The 19,173-nt window shown below is 43.6% G+C and overlaps 1 protein-coding gene across 3 annotated transcripts in view; it reads right to left on the bottom strand.

The window, feature by feature from the left end:
• Positions 1-7,413: 7,413 nt before the first annotated feature.
• Positions 7,414-19,173, bottom strand: part of MSANTD2 (Myb/SANT DNA binding domain containing 2) — a 42,168-nt gene continuing 30,408 nt past the window's right edge. For 2 of the 3 annotated variants that reach the window (XM_019546930.1, XM_019546932.1), the window contains one exon: positions 7,414-8,865. In XM_019546930.1, the coding sequence (XP_019402475.1) occupies positions 8,013-8,865 (853 nt within the window). In that variant the 3' untranslated portion in view covers positions 7,414-8,012. Of the gene's footprint in view, positions 8,866-13,411; positions 13,574-19,173 lie in introns of those variants that run through there. The other variant, XM_019546931.1, reaches the window with a different exon arrangement.

Here is a 19,173-nt window from a genome sequence, read left to right as displayed (position 1 = left end):
CAGCCCTGCCTGGCAGGAGCTGGTGAGTGTGGGCTTCTAAAAAGAAAAGGCTGAGAGCTGGGGCAATCATTGAGAGGAAGTGGGGGATGGGGCCGAATCTCTGAATCAGATTTGGCTGAATCGATTCAGTGATTCAGATCACTGTCCTGAATCGAATCACTGTCCCCCGAATTGGCCGAATCTGAAGCGAATACCAGCTGCTTCGCATAGGCCTAGTAATTTATACCAACTCACACTGTAGCAGGGTGAATGCTAAGAGGAGAGCATGTAGAGAAACAGAGCTGGTTGGGACTTAAAACAGGTGAGCTAATCCAAACCTCTGATCAAGCCAGGATTACCTTCTATCAATTTGGAGAGGCCCAGTGTAAATGAACTGCTCCTTGCCTCTTTTCCTTTACACCTTGAAGTGTGTTCAGGCATCTAAGAAGTCTTAGTTTGGTGCTTGCACCTGGAACTATAATGTTTCATGCTCAGTGGCAGATCTATCCTGGAAGAATTTATCTAATCCTCTTTTGAACCTAGTTAACTGTTGGCTTCTACCATGAAAAAGGACTTTCATTTGTTTGTTTTAAATGTGCTTCTTACTAATTTCCTTATGACCCACAGTTTGCATCTTTGAAAACTTATGGCAGATTGGGAGAGGTCCTGGATGACTGGAAAATAGCAAATATTGTGCCCCATCTTTAGGAAAGGGAAGACAGAGGATCTGGGAAACTACACTGGTCAGCTTCATCTCAGTCCCTGGAAAAATCATTCAGCAGGTCCTCAAGGAATCCATTTTTATGGAAGTAATTATGAACAGTCAGCATGGATTCACCAAATGCAAGTCATGCCCGATCAACCTGATTGCCTTCTATGATGAGATGACCAGCTCTGTGGATGCAGGGAGACCAGTGGATGTGGTTGTACCTTGCAAGGCTTTTGATACGGTTTCCCATAACATTCTCAGAAGCTAAGGAAGTATGGGCCGGGTGGATTGTAAAGTGGATAGAAAACAGACTGGATCATCAGGCTCAAAGGATAGTATCAAAGGCTCAGTGTCAAGCTGGCAGCTGGTATCAAGTGGAGTGCTCCAGGAGTTGCTTCTGGGGCTGGGTTTGTTTAATATATTCATCAATGACTTGGAAGATGAGATGAAGTGCACCCTCAGCAAGTTTGCAGATGACATCAAGCTGGGGGGAGCAGTAGCTATACCAGAGGGTGGGGCTAGGATTCAAGGTGACCTAGACTAATTGGAGGATTGGACAAAAAAAAATAAATCTCAGGACTTTCAATAAGGAAAAGTGCAAAGTCCTGCACGAACGATGAAACAATCTCATGCTCTTGTACAGGCTGGGGTCCAACTGCCTAAGCAGCAGCTCTGCAGAAAAGGACCTGGTGGTAGAGTAGACAATAAGCTGAATGAGCCAATAGTGTGCCCTTGTTGTGAAGAAAGCTAACGGCATACTGGGCTGCATTATTAGGAATACTGCAAGAAGATCAAGGGAAGGGATTCTTCCCCTCTATTCAGCAATGGTGAGGCACATCTGGAGTAATGTGTCCAGTTTCAGGCCCACCACTACAAACGTGTCCAGATATGGATAAATTGGAGTTGTCCCCAATTAAAATGGTTACAGGCCTGGGGCACACGTCTTCTGAGGGGAGGTTGAGGGAACCAAGCTTATTTCTAGAGAAGAGAAGGCAGAGGCAGGATTTAATAGCAGCCTTCATCTTCTTGAAGGGTGGTTCCAAAGAGGATGAAGAGTTCTCAGTGGTGGCAGAGCAAGAAGCAATGGTCTCATGTTGCAGCAAGAGGAGTTTAAAATAGATATTACAAAAAACTCTCTCACTAGGAGGGTAGTAAAGCACTGGAACAAGTTACCCAGAGAGGTTGTAAAAAACATCCAAGGATGGAAATTCAAGATCTGGCTAGACAAAGCCTTGGCTGGGATGATCTTGCTTTGAGCAGGGGGTTGGACTTAATGACCTCCCCTCTTGGGAGAAAAACTGTTTACCAGGGCACCCCAGGGGAGGACAAGCAGCAATGACCATAAACTGTAAAGAGGATGGTTTCAGGTTGGATGTAAAAGAAGAACTTTTTTTTTTTACAGTAAGGGTGACCAGAATCTGGAATAGACTTCTCAAGGAGGTGGTATAGTCCCCAACTTTGGAAGCCTTCCAGAGGAGGCTAGACAGACACCTTGCTGGGAACATTTGATCTCAGCAGCATTCCTGCCCAGAGCAGGAGGGGTGGACTTGATCTTTTGAGATCCCTTGCAGCCCTTAATTTCTATGATTCTATGACAACCCTAATTGACTATAAATCTATGATTGTATAGATCTCAAATCACATTTCCTGCCTCCCTCAGTCATCTTTTCTTCAAATAGGAAAAAAAAAAAAAACAAAAAACAAACAGTCCCAGCCGATTTAGTCTCTACTCTTATGGAAACCTCTCCATGCCCCAACCATCCTTGTTGTCAATTCTCTGTACCTTTTTTAATTCTGCTATATCCTTTTGAAGGTAACAGGGAAGAGACAAGAATTGCATGCAGCATTCAAAGTTTAAGCATATCGTGCATTTTCTGATTCAGTACCTCTGATGCTCGAGGAGGGAAAGGTGCTTAATATACCTTCTCCAGGAGGATGAAATCCAGAGTGAAGAGCGACTCTCTTGATTGCTTTGACAGCCCAAGTCTATTCCCCATGTCCAAAGATTCTCTGCATATTTAATTTAATTAAATACCTCTCAGTGGGGCCACTGTTCATTCTCCTCAAGCCATGTTTAGTGGACAAGATTGCCACAGCAGTTAAATACTTCACAGGCATCAGAAACACTTCTGTGGTAGTAACCCGTGTAAGTAACCAGTCTAAAGAGCAAAGCAATTTCAAATGTTCAGAGAGCTCTTGTAGGCACAGTTTGGTAGCACAAGCAAGATATGAACACAGTGTTAACCACTCTCAGTCAAGGGCTGGTCCAGGACAGTTTGGCCCTCCCTCTGTAAGTAGAGACAGTTAGCCAGTAAAGTGAAAACCTTCTCTCCCATCTCCTTCCATAAACCAAATACCCTGAGAACACTGGAATCCCCTAGGGAGAATAGGGTATGGGGCTACAGGCTCATACTTGGGGGCTTGATTGAATGGAAATCCTAATTTTCAGTTTCCAGGAAGATGAGGAAACAAGAACTAAATATGGCCAGACAGGACATTTGGTAATGAAGGAGAGGAGCTGGGGTGACCATTCAGCAGAAGGAACAGAGTTCTATCTAGCAGTAAAGCATGAAGGACAGAAAGTAAACAGGCCAGGTAGGAAGATTCCCACTCTGACAGGTCCCTGGGAAGCAGAGTATGTCCCATTTACAGCATTTCAGACAAGGGGAATAATTTGCAACAAGTAACAACTTCACCCCGGACCAGGTCAGTTTGCAGAACGCAGCCTGTAAGAGAAAACACGCTAGGGCAACATTGCAAAGGCAAGGAACAGGATGGTTTGTTGTCCAGCTTCTAATGAAAGCTGTGGAGTTCCCTAAACTCATTGTAAAACCTAACAGGGGTAGCAATCCTTGCTCTGCTCACCTTCCCACACGGACATACACTTCTAGGCTAGAAGTGTGTTCCTCTTTGCAATGCATTCTACGTGTATTATGGAATAAATGTGTACACACAAGCACTCGGAGAATGAGATACCTCATTTTGTTCTCCTTAACTTTGTGCAACACTTGGGTATTACATAAGGACCTCAAATGAACGCAGGATCCATAAGTGTCTGAACTTGAGTGCTGTGACTCTAAAGTCCACTTATGTCTACAACACCATTGCTTCATCCACCAGCTGGTCTTCAGTTTCAGCCTGTTCTTAGCATCCAAAGGATCTCCAAGGGGACAACTCTTCTGAAATAACTACAACTCAGCCAACTCTCACCTTACTTTACTTGCTCAGAAATTTAATAGTGAAGGGCAACCCTGCTTTCCTTGTTGCATCTGGCCAGACTTCCAGACTGGCCACATTGTACCCCATTCTTTCCATCAGAGATGTCTTAGGCCACATTGTGCATCCATGCAGTACCTAGGATTCAGTTTCTTTCTGGTGACTTTATTTGGCTCTCTTGCCATATATTGTTGTTCCACATAGGTCCCTCCCAGTCTGATCTTATTTCATTTGGTCAAGGTCAGACTAGCCCTTTCAGAGTTGAAAGGCTCTACTTTCCCGTTCCACTCTCAATATTTCTAGTCTTCACAGTTGCATTGTGGGGTGCATATTAAATTCAAAGCAGTCTTGGATTTGGGGAAAACATGCTAGTACCAGAACCCCAGTCAATACTCTCCTCCTACACCAAAAACCTTTGGAGTTAGTCCCATTTTTACCTCTCATAAGGTGATCTACATTGAAGAATTAGATTTTTCCAAGTTTAAACACCGAAATTGCTGCTAATGGGTTTCTAATACTATCCTACCATGGGCAATGTGCCTGTACTTACCAGCTGAGGTAGTGTAATTCACTGACCATACTGCCACACATTACTTATCTGACCACTGCCATACTTTGGCAGAGTGGTAAATAATGAGCCAGTCACACAAAGCAACTGAATAGGCCGAGTCTATTAAAAAAAAGGAAAGAAGAGTGTGTTTTAGTGCAGCCAAAATGCAAAAAGTTATGCACCCAGACAGAAGGAATGGAAACCCAATCTGCAGAATACAGGAACACATCCTGGAAAGCACAGACTCTGAAAAAGGTTTAGGGATCATAGTGGATAAACTTTTCAACGTAAGCTGTGTGTGTGCAGTCCTGGGGCAAAAAGTGGAACTGCAATGTATAAATATGCATGTCTGCACAGGGGAGTAGTGAATAGGGGCAGTGAGGCAATTTAAGCTCTACATGCAGCATTAGTGAAACAAATACTGGCACACAGCATGCATACCAGATAACATTTTAAAAAAGGGTGTTGACAAACTGGAGAGGACATAACCACAGAAATTGTTCAAGGGCTTGATAAAATTTCTTAAGGGAAGAGACTTGAGGTATTCGACAGTGTGATTAACAAAATACACAAAACCAGAGATGACATGATCACATTGTGCAAGTATACCTCAAAGAGAAAAGGAAGGGTCCTAAAGGGCTTTATCAGGTAGAGAAAGCAAAAAGAACCAATGAACCTGAAGCAGACAAATACACATGTGAACATAGGCACAACATTGACAAGCAGGGATGACAAACCACTTAAATGCCTTTCTTAAGCAAGCAGTAGATTCTCAGATATTATTTTGTTGCCAGTGGGAGTGGAAATTGGTCTGCCTAACTGTAATTCAGAAGTGGGTTACACCATTAAAACATTTAGGAACTCACAGCTTAGTGAAATGATGATTTGCAGTTTATTTTAGCCCAAGGACCTGCTCATACATCCTACAGTACTAGCCCCTTATGGTCCAGGCAGCATGAGGGCAGAGGCTTTTGTATTGCTTCTCTCTGTAAATAACTCTGGTCCCAACATGCAGGAATTTGTTACAAAGTACTGCCATGCAGGGAAACAAAGGTGCGAAAATACAACTTGCACCTCAGGCTCTATCAATTTTCAAACTGCACTGTTTCCTGTTATCTTCTGTTTCCTTCCTAATAGACTGCATTAAGCATATTAAGATGAACACCACTCTGCCAGAGTCAGCATCCTCACCTGTGCTCCCAATGCCAGATGCACCAGTCCTTTTGGGAGACAAGTTAATACCTGGAAAGCCTTGATGAAATTAGTTTAAGGTTCAGATTTACTAGGGGATGACTTTGCTTAGAGTAAACTTATATTCTGAAGCACCTTCTATCTTACATCTTTCAAGTATAGGCATCCTGCAGGTTATCCTGTGCCACTGCAACACCAACTCTTGGCTGCAGCAAGATATACATTTACTTTTTTCTTCTGTTGGTAGAAAGGGCTTAAGTCCTAAGAAATGCTGGGTCATATGTGTGTTGACTTATTTTCCAACTCCTTTTACGTATGATGTATACATTTCTAAAAAATACACAAAGCATGAGAAATCACTTAGTAACAATCAAAAGTGCTATCTAAAAAGCTGCTGGTACAGATCAAAGTATCTTGTAACAATATAACAACAAACATCTTACAACTTTAAAAATTAAGCCATCCTGAAGGGTGTTCTACTTACTGTCCACAAAGAATATCACTGGGGGGAAAAGGCTGCTTTCCAAAGCAGACCATAAGTACTGTTTCTGTTGCTTGCTGGAATGATGCATGTGGGATACAGGCACTGTAGGGGTAGGACATGGGTAGAACCAAGGCCACTCCAGTACTTCCTCCCACCTGCTAGAACAAATCTGAATGGAGACAATGTGGGCAGAGTTGCATCAAAAGTTAAACCAGTTATACCCAAGCATAGGGACACTTGTGAAATACTGCCTGCATAAAGCACTGTATGGTGCTTCACATGGCACAACCAGAGCTGGGGCCACCAACTCTAGTGCAAGTAGGGCCAGTCTAGCCTCTCATTACACTGTTTTCTTATTTTGTTTAGCTCCTCTGCCAACCATCAGTTCCTTCACATTAATCTACGTCTCCAAACCTAGTGAAGCTCTGCTTAATAAGCAGTGGATTGAAACTGACACTCTTAAGTTAACATATTTATAATGGCCTCACTATACGGTATGTAATGTGCAATGAAAATTCTCACTCGCACTTACCATCGACTCTGTGCTGTTGCGGTCTTCACAGTAACTGCCCTCTTAAGAATTATGGTAAATTCCCTCCTACACATTTAGTTGAAAATTTCTGTTAATGACTGGCTAATTGTGGCATTATGATGCAGATTGAATTTAGAAATTCAATGCGTCTCAAGCACTGCTTAAATGTCCGAGATTTGCATGTATCCATTTTTGTAAAAGGCAATACAAATATTTTCATAAATTTACGTCCTTTTCATTCCCACCAACAAAAATACAAGTCATCAATAATGGAAGAAAACCTCCAGCTGAAGGAATGAAGCTTGGATACAAAGTTTTCATGGGTGTAATTTATTACCCAAGTTGAACTAAACATCCACATCTCTATTGCAAACCTACCCAAGAAGAGGGTAGTTTCTGCATCCAGGAAAATCAGGTTTAGTAAGAGAAACACATTTCTAGAACTCCATCTGTGTATGCTTTTTTTTTTTTTTTTTTTATTAGGACTGACACATTCATTATATGTCACAACTTCCACTGATCAATGAGTTTTAGAAAAAAATCAAAATGCCAGCACCAGCCAGCAAGATAATGGGGCTTATATAGTAACAGTTCTGAAAAGGCATTAAATGTTTACTCCCCATCCACAATAGCCCCCCCTCCCCCACCCTAATTCTCACAGCTTTGATTGTATTGATAAGCATGGTTTGACAAAATGTTTCCCAACTGTCAGGTTATTTTCACTGCCACAAAGAGGCTAGCTAGAACTTAAAAAGGCCAGGAGTTATTTTAATGTTAAAAAAAAAGCTGATATGGCAACACTACTAGTAAAAAAGTGGGATACATCACAGAAACAAAAGTCTTTGCAGGCAACACTGTTTGGAAATAGTAAAACACTTCTGATGGGTGAAAAAAGTGAAACTCTAAATTATATACAATAGTAGCTAAGGGTGGCATTGAAAGTCTCATTTAATGTGACTCAGTTTAACTTGCCATTATCTATTGCTTATTTATTCAGATCTGTAATAACACTTATATAGAGACAAGATGTGTAAAAATGAAACATTGTGGAAAAACAGGTTTTCATATGAAACGCAAAGTAAAAGCTCTGTCCAATGTGGAATGTACCTACAGTCATTTTGTTTACAGGGCTTTCCTCCTTACTCTTCTCCTTATAAAACTAATTGGCCTGCCAAGCTGTACAGTTTACTTGCTCAGGACAAGTTTTTGTGATCACATGCAAGCATCTTTCACTTTGAAGTTCATTTCACTTTGAAAGTCTGACTTGCCCAACTGTGAACAGATAGGATCCACTTGTTTGCGAACAACAGTGAAAGGAAACAGGAGCCCTAATCCTTATGAAGGACGCGATTCAGTTGTTAAACCTTAATGGGTATCCAATGGCTTTTTCCAGGCACTCTACCAAAGAGCCAGCAGAAAGAAAATCCCTCTCCACTTCCACAAATTTTATGTAGATGGATTTAGGCGACACACCAGGGTCTACGATGCAGTTCTGAGATAAAAATCCATTGATCCCAACCCACTCTTTACTGAAGGTTTTGGTGTTTGCCTGAAAATGTAAAAACAAGCACTGCTGGAGAGTTCTTACCTCAGCAATACCAAGGTAACAATAGATAATTCTGGTGGACTCCATATCCACCCTGAGAGAGGCCTGTGGTGAAGGGACATCCGTCTCCCCATGAGTCTCTTTGCCAGGATCTTGGCCTCTGCGGTCTGCAACAGGTGACTGGGGTTTATCATGGCACTCTTCATAACCAATAGCATACAAACCAGGGCTTTTAGGAATCCCCCCTGGTAATAAATACTGAACAACATTTCCTCCAGTTGGCTTGGAGTGAGCTATAGGTATCCAGTCAATCTCCATGTGCAGCTCCAGGCATCTTGCTTCACTAATTGTAATCTCTAGGAATTTATAGTAAACATTTTTCCAGTTCATTTTCTGTACTCTGGTCATAATGACCCTGCCCTCTGGCTTCTCTGAATTGAAATATTCCCGAAGCCGTTTGCCGAGAGGCACCTGTGAACTGATCTCGGCATAGTGGTAACGAATATCCTCCTTCCAGCGTGTGTTATAACCAATGCCAAAAATGGCCAGTTTGTTAGAAAGGTGCAGCCTGGAGAAGTCTGTCCAGCTCTGAAACAGCTCCCATTTTAACTGGACCGATTCCAATATTTGCATAATATTCTGCATGACATCACGTTTTCTAGAAAAATGAACAAACATAAGCCGTAAGACAGAGCCCCACTCAGATCAGAATAAAATGTTTACAACATCTCAAGTTTGAACAAGTGTATCAACTTTAGGAAAACAGACCCAGAACAAGAGCATTCAGAGACAAGCAGAGAACAGGGACATCAAACTCATCTGGCCCCATGGGCTGAACCCAAAGCAGGGAACCAGCCCGCAGGCTGGTAATTTGGCAATGGCAGTGTTAATTTCTGCCCCCTCCTCTCACCAAATTTCCAGATGACACTGCTTCACGCTCTGAATCTGGCCTGTGAGGCTCTCCATGGGGCCAGAAATTTTGCGGCTGGAAAAGTGGTGATGGTGTTAACTGAATTATAGAAAATGAGGGTTGGAAGGGCCTTCAGGAGATCATCTAGTTCAACCTCCTCGTCAAAGCAGGACCATCCCCAACTAGATCATCTCAGACAAGGCTTTGTTGAGCTGGGTCCAAGGATGAAGATTCCACCGCCTTTCTTGGTAACCTGTTCCAGTGCTTTACGAGCCTCTGAGTGAGAAAATTCTTCCAAATATCTAACCTAAACTTTTCCTGCTGCAACTTGAGACCATTGCTCCTTGTTCCGTCATCTGCTACTACTGAGAACAGTCTAGATCAGTGGATCCCATCCTCGGGTCATGACCCAAATGAAGGTCGTGGGGGCAATGCCGGCAGTGCCACACACAAAGGACGAGCTGCACCACGTGTCGGGAGCTCCCCCACCCCTGCCTCCAGGCCACCACCACACTCTGCTCCCAGCAGCAGGTCATAGCAAAAAAACCCCACTGGTCTAGATCCATCCTCTTTGGAACCACCCTTCAGCTAACTAAAGATTGCTATAAATCCCCTCTGTCTTCTCCTGTCCAGACTAAATAAGCCCAGTTCCCTCAACCTCTCCTCAGAAGTCACGTGCTCCAGGCCCCCTAACCATTTCTGTTGCTCTCTGCTGTACTTTCTCCAATTTGGCTAAATTATATGCAATTGCTATGGCTGTGGGAGCTGCGGCAATTAACACTGCCATCACTTGTCCACATACCACATATCCAACCCCATGGGGAGCCCAGCAGGCTGGATGACAACTCTGTGGTCTAGATCTGACTCATGGATTGCATCTTTAATACCCTTGGAATATATGGAAAAAAGTGGTTCTCTTTCATTATTAATAATTTTGAGCAAACATCCCTATGATGCTCTGGGCAATGAGTTATGCAGTTAAAATAATTATCTATAAAGATATTATTTGTATATGGACAAATGTATCATTTGAAAAATCTGCACCTCTGAAATGACTATTCTTTCCCCAAGCTGCAACCTCTTGTGATCCATAGACATGCAACTTACATTTCAAGAAACTTGAGATCACCTTCTGAAGACAGAACTTAATAATATAATAAAATTGCTCAAAAACTGGCAACATACCCTATCTTAGCAGAGGATTAGGGAGTATTAGGTTACGTATACATGCTTTCACTTGCCAAAAGTTACGCATTACAAAATTTGTGATTATGTACAGGTCAGGAGCTAAAGGTGATGGCAGTCTAGTCCACAAAATACTTTTCGAAAAGACTGAAGTAAATGTAATCATCTGAAATAGCTTTGGTCAAGAGACAGAACTTCTAGGGATTCCACAGGCCTGTTCTGCCTTAAAAAATAAGACATCCTTAACTAACAATGCCAGAGGAAGTATTACTAAAGGGACTTACATATTTATAACTAATTTAGCAAGTATATTTGCATACATCAGGTACGAATATGAATTGATCCATGTAGAACAGATGGGATATGCATTTATGACAACTCTTTCACAGAAATATTTATCCTGAGGACCAATAGCCAGCATTATCAAAGTCATATGCAAGTATTACAGCTCTTTTGATAATTGAATAAAAATCTGGTTCAGTCCAACAAATCTCACTCACACAGCATGTGCCACTTCAATAATATTCAGAGTACATCTCTACTAGGTAATCATTTCTACAGCACAAACAGGATAGGGTTTGGGGACTTAGCAGCTATCTCCTCACTCTCCCAGCTTGAAGAAATTACATGTTGCATCTTTAGCCTTGTAGAAAATGGATGTTCTCTCTTCACCTAGAAAAAGGGAGTGCCTGTCACAACTCCCACAGAACAGGGGTGCTGCAGAGATGCATTCCAAAGTCACCATGGTAAATCAAGAGGCATTCAGTTCTTGCAGGTGCAGCGCTTCATGCACAGCTGAAGATGGGGGAAAGGATCTCTTGGAAGAGGGGGTACAAAGTGGAGAAAGGAGAGCAGGAAATGAGGGGAGAACTGAAATGTGAGTGTTAAAAGGCAAGAAAACCAAGGAGAACATTAAGACAGAAGTATGCAGGAGAAAGAATCAGGTGACAGGAAGAAACTCTACTCTGGGTGACAGGGAAGCACCACTACTTCTGGGAAAGCCAAGTTGGTTTGGGACATGCATCTAATGGCATAAACAGCCCACCCATTAGGGAGGCAGTGAGACATGGTAGACTCAGTTTCATTTTCAGCTCTGCTACAGCCTCCCCGTGTGATCATGGACAATTTATGCTAGAAACAGATATCCTCAGCAAAGCAAAATCAGCTGTGCCTGATCGCACTCCAGAGGTATCTATAGATGTGCCCAATTGCTGTCCCAGGGCAAATCTACAAGTAGGGGACAATCCCCCTCCCCCAAGCTGGGGAGCAGGAGAATTCCCTGAGGTGGTTATTCCATGTGTACCTACAAGCACAGAGTGCCAGGGGGGACTCAAGCAGGGGTCTTGAACAGCCCCTCCCCCCCACATTTACAGTTGTGCATGGGCAAATCCTTCTCCAAGGGACTCCTTGTCCTGCACACAAGGGAGAGAAAACTTGCATTCCCCTTCCACACTTGCACTCCTCCCCTCCCTTCCACTTGCAGACACATGGAGGAAAATCCCCTGCAAGGTCTGGCTGAAACCAAGGTTTGCTCCTACCCAGCCAGACCTGGGGCTTGGGTCTGGCTGAAGGGGGAAAGCACCACAGAGGTAACAGATGTTTGCTGCAATAACAGGCCAGAGACTATTACCACCTTGTGTTGCGCCACTGATTTTCCTTTCACACGGCATAACAAAGGGTAACCAAAGTCTATTTGCTCAGTATTCATGATGCCATAAAAAAAACTGTTAGGGTGACACAAGTGAAACATCAGGCAGCGTCTGATGTTTCCACCCCCAGTGTCTCTGTAATTCAGCCCCCCATCTAAGACATTCAGATAGCACCAGTACTGCAATATGTAAGTATACAAGACAGAGGTAAGAGGAAGGGAACAAAAATCATGGCATCCTCATCACAGATAAGGAAACTCCTTTGAACATACATGTAAGACAGGTTTGAAAATATACTTTTTTTCCTTTAACACTGATGATCCTAATCCCAAAACTGCTCAGACCCGATGAAGAATGTCTTGCATTTTAAAGCTTGTCTAACTTCATCCCAACTATGCAGGTGGTTCAATAAAAGCTAGCACCCCAAGAAATCATTGCAAAACTCCTGGACAGTTATGGCTACAACATTACTTTAAGATTACCAAGATGATTTTTTGCTTTGGATAATTCATAATCCACTTGGTATGAATTTCAAACTCTGGATGTGATGTGTACAAACCTCATGTAAGCAGACTGGCGACAGCCATTGTGTACTTCATAAACTAAGCCCAGATGAATTGGGTTAGGATTGTTTTCTTTCTATAAAATCTCTCTCTCTCTCGATATATAGATAGATATAGATAGATATATATATCTATATAGATAGATATACAGTAGTTGACTAGATGCATCAGCAGTAGAAGAGTGCACTGCCTCTCAGGACAGCAATCAAAGAAGGACAGGGAGCCCTAACAAATCATTCTCTCTCTCGCAGTTTTCCTAAACTGCTATTGTCCACATTTGTTCATCAGCAAAGAGAAAGAGCCCAAAAGGTGTGGGGGGGTTTTTTCAAAGAAGTTCCTTGTGCTCCATCTTGCACAAGTTTATCATTTGAAGTGATACTGCTGCTTTCTTGAAAGCTTTACCAATATTCTTCTGGAAAAGGAAAATAGCCTAGCCTCCTCTCACATACACTCACCATTTTGGTGGAAAAAAATTCAAGGATGTGAACACCTACGCTAACTCAAGAGCGGGACTGACATCAGGCCCTGACCAACTATCAGCACCATAAAAAAGTTACACTACCATAAAAAGCAGAAGTATTTCTAAAGAGAATTGGAAACATTTTATTAATGCATCGGTCTGGGCTAAAAAGTACAACTGAGTTATTAGAAAGCCAGCCAGCAAGGGGCCTGCTGGCTCTAGAAACCCTAGGAACAGAATTCTGCCTCAAACAACAGTTTGCCAAGAAACCTGTTGGATGCCAAGATTGTTTTAATGGGTTCCTTATTTAAAAATATTTTGTAGGAGTACTTATAATTGCTCAAAGTAACAAAAATATTGTATATTTAAGTGCACATGTATTTAGCCAAAATACATTTATATTAACACATGAAAGACTGTAGCATACAAGCCTGTACTTTTTCAATGGATAAAGGTGGAAAAAGCCTTTTCTATATGGCTTTTCTGTTGGTTCTTCAGATTCCAAGCCTCAGATGCTGAGCAGCACTGTCACTACAGCTTGGAATATGGCATCTCAAACTTTCCACTTTAGACATTTGGAATTGAAAGTTCATCATCTTCTAGGGACAAGACAGACAAGGTAACATTATAATTTGCTGTCTCATTTAAATACATTGTTGTTTGATAACACAGAACTGTGTAATACTGATAGCAGTGTTATTCATACATTTACTAAAATAACTAAATTATTTTCTTCTTAGAAAAACAGTTCCATTTAAAATTAAATACAGTAGAAAGCAGTACTTGCATTGTTCAGTTAAACACTGAAAGAGACAGTTTAGAACGAAATGTCTTGAAAAACAGGATTGTACAATGCGATCAATAAACTTCACTCAAGCTGTGACTGAGGATCACGGTGGAAAAAAGTGTCATAATAATCCAACCTTGTCAGGCACAGCACTGATTTTACTTGGGGACATGGTCAGGATGCAGCTGAGAAGGTGAGAAATAAGACCTTCAAGGATTGAGACTGGACTACAAGTACACAGGAAGCAGGTGGTATGATGGTGGTTCAAAGAGCTATACTTGCTATTAAGTTCTGTTCCCACCTACAACAGAGTTAGATGGCTCAGCCAAGAATACCTGCAACTCAAGTTTCCAGGATTCTTTCCAGAATCTCCATGACTTGAAATCTGCATACCAAGGGGACTTATGAATATTATACCATAACACACAAAATTCCAGTTTTAAAAGCTGCGAATGTCACGCTATAATAGAGACCTCGTGTACAGTAAAACTAGAATATTTTGGAGAGTGCACTGTACTACAACTGCTTCCCTTTACTTCTACAACCAGCGTATTAGCTTAATTTAACGCTTCTAAAAACTCTGTAAGGCAAATTGCTCATTTTGCAGATAGAAAAAAAAAGGTTGAGTAAGCAATCAGAACTGGTAGGATTATAGTACAGGGTTCAATCTAGGTATCCATCCACTGGACTAGTGTATGTAACCCTTTGTTCTGTTGACATGTTCTGCAATTTAAGTGAGTGAAGATAGAAAACTTAGTATGAATTTATTTTAAGACACTTTTATATACAGGAGACTTTACAGAGACTGAAACAGCTGGTTTCAGTGAACAATTCAATTCTCAAAGTTACTGTTTTCAAAACGTTTCTAGATTCTAGAATATACAAGTGCTGTTAAAAAAGTAGCAGAACAAATATGTAGTTATCCTACCTTTTCAATAACAACTTATCTTGAACTAATGGGTTAACAAGTTCTAATTCATGAGGGACTCTTCAAGCTTATTTTACAATGCAACACAAACAGCAGAAAAGAATGTGCGCGAGAATATAGCTGTTCAGACGGTCATAACCAATGACCACCTACTTTGTCAGATGCTAGCATTGCTTTCTTCTAATAAGTAAATTATTGCCTATGAAAGCTCATGCCCCTCTGAATCGATCTCTGAAGGCATCACCTTGCTCTACCTTCTGCCTCATTTCTGACTAACACAGATAAACACCTTGCTAACAAGTATGAATTCCACATGGCTTACTCATAGTTTTTAGTCCGAAATCTGCTCCCTACTTCTCGTGTAGGCTGCAATTTCAAAGCACAGGGATGGAGTCCCCAGGTTTTATTTTACTACTCAAGAACAATCCATGGTAGCTTGGCTGTTTTCTAGGGACATGTTTACATCCTACTGTCCCACATTCCTTCTTGAACTCTGGAGTATGGGTTTTAAGCACGAGGAACTTACAGAGCTTAGAGGCCAATCATTTACCGTTTGATAGTTTAAGTCAAAAGACGTTGCAGCTTCAGTACCTGTCACTTCTGTATGCAACAGTCTTAGAGAAATTAAGTACAGTGTCCACTCGTAATCAGAATCAAATAGGGCAGATCATTTTTATTCTAATAAGTGGAGATTCTAAAACAGTGACGTGACAAAGTAAAAAGTCCATGAAGAAGTAGAAAATAAGCATGTTTTGGGGGGTTCAGTTATCATATGTGGTTGATTCTATTAAATGAGATGCTAATAACTGGCAGTGGTCCTGGGTATGACTGTAAGCTGCATCCAACTGAAGCTCCTGGTGGCAATGTGACAGCGCTACTAGTGGCAGGGAAGCTCCTATAAAATACCACAATGCTGCAACCTCCAGAATAAGCAAGTATAGGGCAACTCAAAATCCTGGCCCCACTGCCTTGTGGGTACTCCTTGGTTGGAGAAAGGCTAAGGGACATCACACTGACATAAAAGTGCCTCACTGAAGTATTAGGCAGTCAGCAACAGTTCTTATCTGTTGCTCTGTGGCAGAAGCTACTGCCATTGAATGTTTAGACTCGGTCTGGTCTTTGGATCCTGCTTCAATGGTTGAAAGCAAGGGGTTCTCAACCTTTTTTGTACCAGGACCCATCTGAAAAGACTGATGGCCAGACTCGACCCAGTAAATAGTTTAAGTAGAAAATGGTGCCCTGGTCCTGCTGGTGCCCCTCACTCCCAACCCCACCCCTCCATGTGTGTGGGGAGGGGGTCGTGTGGAGAATGGGAGGGGCGAGGGACAGGGACAGACATGCAACCCCCAGATTTGTGCACCCACAGGGCCACAGCCTGGCTGGACCAGCACAGGCAGGAGGCAGGATGGTAGAGTGGGGCAGAAAGACTCATTGCTGCTGCTGCTGGGACTGCCCCCCCCCCACCATGCCATCAGCAGCATGAGGAATAACAGATGGGGAGGAGGGCCACACTGTCCTCATCCCCTCTGCCTGCCAGCCTCTTGTGCTGGGCCACGGCTCTACCCCACCTCCATGGCCTGGCCACCACCGCTGCTTCCCCTTAGGCCACCTGTGCTGCCCACCACCCCACCTCCTCTACAAGGTAGAGCTGCAGCCTAAGGGGAGCAGTAGCAGCAGATGGGCCATGGTGGTGGGATAGAGCACCAGCCTGGCGCATGAGTAGCTGAAGGCAGGAGGTTGTGAGGCCAGCGTGGCCCCCTCCCTTGTCTGTCACTCCTTGTGCTGCTGCCAGTGCAGCTGGCGTGGATGTCCTGGCAGAGGCAGCAACAAGTCTCACCAGCCTGCTCTGCCTTCCTGCACCAGGTCCCACTTGCTGGATCATGAAGGCGGCTCCTGACTCTGCCGGTCCACCCAGGCTGCAGCCCCATGCCTACTGTGGGTGCATAAGAGTGTCCCCCTTGCATAGTCTATGCCTCCCCATGACCCACAAGCTTGCCTGCAGGGAACTGTGGGAGCTGCTCTCCAAGCTGCCTGGCTGCCACATCAGGTGTGTGTATGTACATGCATGTGGTCCCCCCCGTCTTATTGCCCTCCTCCTCTGCTTCCCCCGATGCCAAGCAGCCTCTTGCAGGCTGGAACTTTGCTAGCCTGCAAGAGGAAACATGCAGTTTCCCAGGTTTTTCTCCTTTAAAGGAGAAAAATCCATTTTCCTGCAGCAAATAGAAAACCTGGATCCCTGTTTATTAGTATGCGCTGCGTTAACATATGGTGAAGCACAAGTGGCATTTTTTTTTTTTAAATGTATGCAAAATACGATCCATTTTTAAAGTTTGTTCAGGACCCTTTCATATATTCTTGTAACCCACTTGTGTCATGACCCACGGGTTAAGAAAGGCTGGTCTAAAGGGCAGATGGTAGGTCTTGGGCAGCTTCTACTCCTCCATACTTCTGCATAGGCACATGCATCAAAGGTCTTGGTGTAACGACTGCAGGGCTCTGTACAAGCAGATTCATCAGGCACCCGATCAGACCTCTTAAGTGTACAGCAGGTGTTCTCAAACTGTGGTACAGATACCTCTGGGGGTATACAAGACATCTGTGGGGGCATGCGGGAGAACTTGTGCAACAGCAAATTTAATTTCCACTATAATAATAATAATAGACATTTAAGGGGTTAAAATATAACACCGTTGCTGGTAAAGGTACGAGGCAGCTGATAAGTCTGGAAGGGGGTATGCAATAATAAAAAGTTTGGGAATCTCTGATCTAAAGGATTGACAGTTGTCTACGAATAACTGGCAGACACCATGTTAAACTTGCTCATTCAAGTCTCAGATCCTTTTCTTGGCTAATGAGAAGAATAGAGCTTTCCTGATAACTCAGGGAAGTGCTGATGAAACCAGCACTAAAACACAGCAACTAAGAAAACTATGCTACAAAATACTTCCCCCATCCTACTCCCCTAAAGAATCCAAGTCAAACCAACAGAGTGAAGTAGACATTTGTGCATTTGATTACATATAGAGAAAAGGCTAGGTAGGGCCAAAATTTAGGAGATGAATGCCTGAAGTCAGGCACCAAGAACAACATCCCTAAATTCATGCGTTTTTAAAAGAAGAATCCTTACACATCACAAATCAAGAAAATACTTAAGTATGTCTTTACTTAAGTATATAAGCCATATTGATTTTACTGGCATTACCATGTTTAAGATTTGGCATAAGTACCAGGTGACATCAAACCTACTTTGTTACAGGCCTTCCCCTTAAAGTCTATAAGTTGGGGAACACACAATGTTTTAACAACATCCTAGATTATTAATGAAATTCTCTAGTTTACTATTAATCAGTTTGCCTTATGCAATGTCAGGCTGGACCACAATAAAAAGAAAGCGGGGTGCACTGATAAAGATTTTTGGGGCCGATACCAATAGCCAATCTTTAAGGAGGCATACCAAAGCAATTTCCGATACCAGCCCATCAGTTTGGAAAGCTGAGTGCAGCTGGTAAGCCTGATATGGTGGAAGGGGAGGAGGGAGGAGGAAGGGAAGGGGCATGTGAAGATCGAGGCCCCTGCGGCGAGGGAGGAGTGGAGCTGGGGATGGCGCTGGGGCAAGCAGTGCCCAGCCGGGGTGGGGCAAGTGTAGGATGGAGCCGCAGCTTGTCCAGGGGGCAGCTCTCACCACTGTGCCCCACTTGTGCAAGAGCCACTAGTCTGCCAGCTTGTCCAACAGCTCCTGCCGTTCGCCGGCGGGGTGGGGGGGGTGCACTTGGATCTCCACAGCTCCAGGGCTGCACCAAGCTCTTTCCGGCAGAACAAGGCTGGACTTGGGGGGCTACGGTGAATTTTGGGGGACTGCAGCACCTCCCCCCCATGCTCCCCCAGGCCCAGCACCACCGCCACCCGCACAGAGCCCAGCCCCACCTTACCAGAAAGAGCTTGGCACAGTCCTGGCCCTGCGTAGATCTGGAAGCACGTGTCCCCGCCATACCCTCTTGGATGAGCAGCAGGAGCAGCAGCAGGAGCCGCCAGATGAGCAAGCAATGGATGAGCCGCTGGAACACAGGCTCCCGCACAAGTGGCACTGCAGCCCCCACCCATGACAAGCCTCGGCTCTGTCCCACGCCCGCCCACCTTGGCTGGGTAGTGCTTGCCCCAGAGTCTGCCCCATTTCTCCCTCACTGTAGGGGCGTTGATCTGCACCCCTCCCTTCCACCAGTTGCATACAGCTCTCCAAGTAGCCCAGCTGTGCTCGTCACTGCCTATGTAGTGTACTGTGGCTGCGCGCATGCATGGGCCATTTATTGGCCATATCAGGCAGATTTCTGAAACGGACAATTTTCTTTATATTGGTGCCGATCTGGTATTGGACCGATGTACTGGTGCACCTCTAAAAGAAAGATAAACTTAATCTCACTTATTTCTACTCAGGTCCACAAAGGTATCACACACTCACTGTTGATAAACTTGCAGAAGAGAAAAAA

This window comes from Crocodylus porosus, unplaced genomic scaffold (genome assembly GCF_001723895.1).
Source record: "Crocodylus porosus isolate Cpor-Errol unplaced genomic scaffold, CroPor_comp1, whole genome shotgun sequence".
In the NCBI taxonomy this organism is placed as follows: domain Eukaryota; kingdom Metazoa; phylum Chordata; order Crocodylia; family Crocodylidae; genus Crocodylus; species Crocodylus porosus.
Note: the sequence above shows the minus strand (reverse complement) of the source record. Positions and strands in the feature narration are given on the sequence as shown.